General features: G+C 38.3%; 1 protein-coding gene across 1 annotated transcript; it reads right to left on the reverse strand.

Annotated features, from left to right (window-relative positions):
* Window positions 1-543: 543 nt before the first annotated feature.
* LOC100701180 (granzyme K-like) lies at window positions 544-5,274 on the reverse strand. The gene is made up of 6 exons (XM_003444556.5): window positions 4,617-5,274; window positions 4,182-4,332; window positions 3,842-3,983; window positions 2,283-2,421; window positions 1,571-1,837; window positions 544-1,474 (listed from the first exon to the last, which is right to left on the reverse strand). The coding sequence occupies exons 2-6, from the start codon at window positions 4,243-4,245 to the stop codon at window positions 1,322-1,324; spliced, it is 765 nt and encodes a 254-aa protein (XP_003444604.2). The 5' UTR covers window positions 4,246-4,332; window positions 4,617-5,274; the 3' UTR covers window positions 544-1,321.
* Between the last annotated feature and the right edge of the window lie 276 nt (window positions 5,275-5,550).

The raw sequence follows: 5,550 nt of genomic DNA on the forward strand, positions 1-5,550 counted from the left end.
AAAGAAAAAAAATCCTGGAAAAATTCTAAAGAGGACCTGAAGAGCAGGAAGAAAAGACTCATATTAGTCAGAGACATAACATTTATGCATATTCATATTGATATTTAAATATTAAACACTGTGATTGTTTTTCTGAAAGGAATTTAATAACATCTAATAACTGTGTTTCAGTTTGGGTGTCATGTGGTATGTTATCAGAAAATACAGTAAAAATATTTCTTGGGAAAAGAAGTTTGATTTAATTTGAACACTAAAAATGGAGGACTGAAACAATTCCTCATTGCAAAATAATGTGAAAGATTTAGGAGTTTGGTTTGGGCTCGTCGGCAGGTGAGGCTGAGACACACCAGAGCTCCATCAGCTCATCACACCTCCCTGCATCAAAGACTGTGCCGGGACCCGAGGTTGTGGCTGTGTGTGAGACAAAGTGACAATCGAATAAAGAAAAGTGTGAAAGAGTGAAGTATGAGGTCAGGTCTGTCATTTGAATGCCAAAAGGAGTTACTGCAAAAAACAGGAAGCTTTGAAAGAACAAACAATGAATGAAAGAAAGAGCCACCAGCTTTATTAGAAAGTAGAAAGAATAGAAAATGTGTCAGAACAAATCATTGTTTTAGGATTGTTTGTTTGTTTGTTTGTTTTTTTTAGCACAAATACTCCAGGAGCAATAAAATACACAAGAACGTATGCTTAAAAATTCAGCATAAAAAAATTCTGGCCACAATTTTTAGTTTCTAACACAGGAGATGGTGACAAACCATGACTGACAGACTGAATAAACTCACTTTGTTTGATGTTCATGGATTTCGTGTAAACATTAAAAATAATTGAAAAAGAGAAATTAAAAATTAAAATTCGAGTGAAAATAACATCTTTTCACAAATCAGTAAATTGGAGAGTAAAAAAGCTTATTTTCCCCTGTAGAAATGTGAAGATTGCTTTTGGAGCTGTCATGATCTTTTCGAGGTCATCACATTTATACAGGGTTGTGTATACACGTGTAATTACAACAGCTAAAATGAAAAACAGTCATCCATAAACCATCACAGTGGCTGTGCCTTTCTTAATACTGAATGGCTAAAAAACGTGTTCAGGTCAGTCCAGGTAATGTCGTTGCCTTCAGTTCCTGCAGTGGAAACCACTGACCATGACAGGACCGCTACCATACATGTGCAGAATGTGAGCAAGCTAGCAGAAACTAAAATATGAGAAATGATAAAATGGATAATGATCTACAGAGACATCACCGAGAGATTTAACATAAAAGCATCAAAGATTCTCATCTTGCTCGTAGAGATTAACGCCTGTGCTTTCATGACATTTAAGCTGACTTTAATGTTTCCTTGATCCACTGTAGCTGTTTCCTTGAGACAAATGAGTAGACTCCAGGTTTTTTAATGACACCACAACCTGCTCCAAAAGAAGTGACTCCAACCAGCGCTCCATCACACAACAGCGGCCCTCCTGAATCCCCCTGCAGCAAGAACAAACACATGACAGTGTTTCAGGTGTTGAGCTGAATGAACATTTACTTTAAACAAGGAAAAATACATGGATTCTTCATACGTACCTGACAGGTATCAGCGACGTTTGTACCATCTGAACCAGCACATATCATGTCTCTGGTGATCTCAGGTCTGTGGTTGTAATAATCACAAGAGTTGCACGTCTGTCTGTCCACCACAGTCACATTGACAGACATGAGGACGTCTGATGTTCGGTTGTTTTCAGTTACTCCCCATCCAGCCACCAGACACGTGCTGCCAGCTGCCGGGTCTCTGGCTTTGCGTAACTTGAGCCATTTGACTGCCCCGGTTTTCTTTGCTGGTTTGTTAAGCTAAAAAAAAGAAAAGTATATACATATATATATATATTAGTGCTGTCAGCATTAATCTTTGTTAAAATGACGTTAACACCATAAGCGCATTACCGCGGCAAATCTCTGTTTGGTGCATTTGCACGGGGCTAACACGTTAACGAGCTAACCTGCCCCGTGCGGCGATCTGTGTTAACGTGGTAATAGAGATTTGCCGCGTTAATGCGGTTTTGGCATTAACATCATTTTAATGAGATTACTAATATATACATAAATATGCAGTATTGTGCTGAAGTTTTGCACCATCATTTATTTTTATATTTTCCTTAGAAAATGTGAAATATCTGCAGTGATTTGTTGAAATGTGTGTGAACGTGTAAAAAGAAAATACTTTGTTTAATATGAAAATTCTTAAAATGTTGCATTTTCTCTTTACTTGCTTTTGGACACCGAATAATCTTCTTACCTTGAGCAACATGAGGTCGTTGCCCAGATCTACACTGGTAAAGTTGGGATGAGGAACGTGTGTCACAACCTCTCGGATCTGTTTAGAATTTTCTTCCTGTTTCTTGATGGAGTGTGCTCCCAAAGTCACCTTATTAATACTGTAAAACACACACACACACACACACACACACACACACACACACACACACACACACACATTTTAGTGATGACTGTTTAACTATTTTAAAAGTTAAAAGTTCAGGTATTTCAAAAACAATAATCATAATTGTCTCATTGCATGTGTATTATTATATAGCACAGGGGTGGGAACTCCAGGCCTCGAGGGCCGGTGTCCTGCGGGCTTTAGATGTGTCCTTGATTCATCACAGCTGATTTAAATGGCTAAATGACCTCCTCAACATGTCTTGAAGTTCTCCAGAGGCCTGGTAATGAACTGGTCATTTGATTCAGGTTCGCTGACCCAGGGTGAGATCTGAAACCTGCAGGACACCGGCCCTGTAGGCCTGGAGTTTCCACCTCTGGCCTACAGGAGAGAGGAAAACTCCCTGGTTGCTGCAGTTCTGATGCAGCTGTTATACATAACACCTTCAAAGAGGATCAGCTCTACTCTCTAAGAAACAGCTTTCCTTTGGGTTTGTTAATGTTGTTAATTTAAATTACAAAAATATTTTGTGTAGCTCATTTTTTGGACTGTGATCACGTTCTCGTTTCGTTAAAGTGCAAACCTGTCTACTTGTTTTCTCCTTTTTTTCCTGTCATGTAAAGTTGCAAAAATCTCATATCAGTAAAATGTTTGCTGACATTATTTTTTGCTACTATAGATATAAATCCAGCAACATCATGTTTATGTCCTCACTCACAATCAATATATCAAAGTGTGCAGACATGTGATCCCATGTTCTTTGTAACTATCAAAATTTAAGAAGGTCACAATATGTTCTCTTTCAGTCTGTTAAAAACAAATATAATAAATAAGCAAATATATTTAAAGAATAAGAAATGTCTTTTTTTTCCCTGTCCTGTTTGGCACTTAACAATCAGTATTACTGTCTGAAGGCCAAAAAAAGCCCAACAGTGGATCATTATAGTTTTTGTCATATTGGTCCACTGGATTGTCATAGTTCATTCGATCTTTAATATTTACTTTTTTTACTTTAAGGTTATTACAGCCAGAACGGACAGGAGCGGGTACGGGAAAGACAAAGGAAAGAGAGACACAGATAAAAGACACCAGATCTGTTTGATCACCTGCTGAAAAAAAACAAGCAAAAAGAGAAAAACACAGCAACAACCAACATGAGCATCAGTAGCAGTAAATAATAAATATTGAATGTTACAAAAGACCGACAACACATGATTATTTAGAGGCAGCAGCCACCCAAGATAGTGTGTGTTTGTGAGCATGGCTTTGTATTCATAAGGTTTCTTCGTGTAACTGTCTAAGAGTGGGTGTGGGGAGCCATAGCCCCGCCCCCCAGGGCATGAAGCAGGCATGGAGGAGATCCGGGCCCCAGACAACTCGAGGCCCCCAGAGTATGAGAGGCTTCAGATTCTTACCCAGTGCAGTGGGCAGCTGTCAGGACCCACTGTGGATGGATTAATGTCCCTCCACAGAAAGAATTTGGACTTGTCACATAAGCCATATAAGGCAGTGAGTGTGGCACAACTTCTTTCCCATTAATAATCTCAGAACCACGACCTGAAACAGAAACCAAATATCCAGACACATAAATCAGCAGATGATGAAGTGAAGAACAGATGAGTGAAACAAACACACTGCACCAACTGCTCTGTAACACTGAACAATATCAGGAATGTAACTTTGTATTACGCTTGTTTACGTGAAGATTAAAATTATCAACAAATAAATTAAATTACAATAGAAAAAATCACTCACCTGGCTGGATGATGAAGAGGAGCACACATGAGAGGACAACAGTGAAATTCTTCAGGCAGAACATTTCTTCTTCCTCTCTTTGATCAGATGTTGAATACAGTGAAACTCACTGTGATGCTCAGCTTTACATGCTGAGCTGAGGGGGCGTGGTCTGAAAATCGATATGTAAGATAAATTGACACACTAGCCCAAAGCCTTTAAAGCACACACACACACACACACACACACTCGCTGTAAATGTGTGCCACAGGAAGAGTTACTGCCACAAATCAGAGGTGATCCAAAGAAAAGCAGTAATCACTTACACACTTCTAAACAAAGTGTTTTATTATGATGATCATGATTATTATGATTATGAAATTTCCTGGTTTAATAGTATTACTCTGAACAAGCACAAGTTAAACCACGCCCACAAAATATAACAGAGAGCCCCACCTAGTGGTGCAGTATGAACACTGAACATCGGCGCCTCGGTGAGCCCAGAGTTATTTACTCCAAGAAATCTTTGAGGCTGAATCTCATTTAAAGTCATGTTGAGTTACATTTAGAGGGCAGCAGAAGGGACAAAAAACACAACATATAACAAAAAAAAGAAAAAACACAAAAGTGAACACAAACATGTGACTCATGCAACAACAGAGTGACATTAAAAACAGTTCTCCTCTCGCTCTTTTGGTCTGTGTCACTGAAAATTTCAAATATACTTCAAAGGTTTCTAAAAACTGTGTTAGAGAAAAAAAAGGATAAAAAAGGAGACAGCTTGAAACAAATGAAAGAGCAATTCTGGAAGTAAATGATGACAAAAGACACAGTGTCCTAATATTTACAGAAGCTGTCAACACAGTTTCACCAAAGGTTGCAAAACTATATCGCTGACAGTCTTTCCCAATCGAGCTGCCACAGATTTGCTGCTGCGGGTTTATTTTTGCCTACCTTGAGACAGTTTTGCTTAATTGTTTTGCTTCGGTGGTTTCTTAAGCTCAGAAAGAGTTAAAAGAAAAGATTGTATAATTATATACGGTAACAACAGGCATTGGTAATTATTAGCTTTAAATAATTTCTCTGAACTTTTCCTTTTTCGGGGTGGAATTATTATTATTTTTTTATTTTTGTATTTTATTTTATTTTTTGCCTGTCCCGTTTGGATCTTTAGCCATCAGAATTGTTGTCTGAAGGCCAAGAAAGATGCCAAGCGGATTTTCTTTACCAATTGGATCATCATGGCCTTGCCATATTGGTTGATTTGATTGACCTTTATTAGAAGTTTTTATTTATTTTTTTATTTTTCGGTTGTTACAGTCGGGACAGACATGACTGGGGGATGGGAGAGGGAGAAAAAATGAGAGAAAGAGAGGGAGAGAGAGAAAAA

Source organism: Oreochromis niloticus, linkage group LG12 (assembly GCF_001858045.2).
Source record: "Oreochromis niloticus isolate F11D_XX linkage group LG12, O_niloticus_UMD_NMBU, whole genome shotgun sequence".
Lineage (NCBI taxonomy): Eukaryota > Metazoa > Chordata > Actinopteri > Cichliformes > Cichlidae > Oreochromis > Oreochromis niloticus.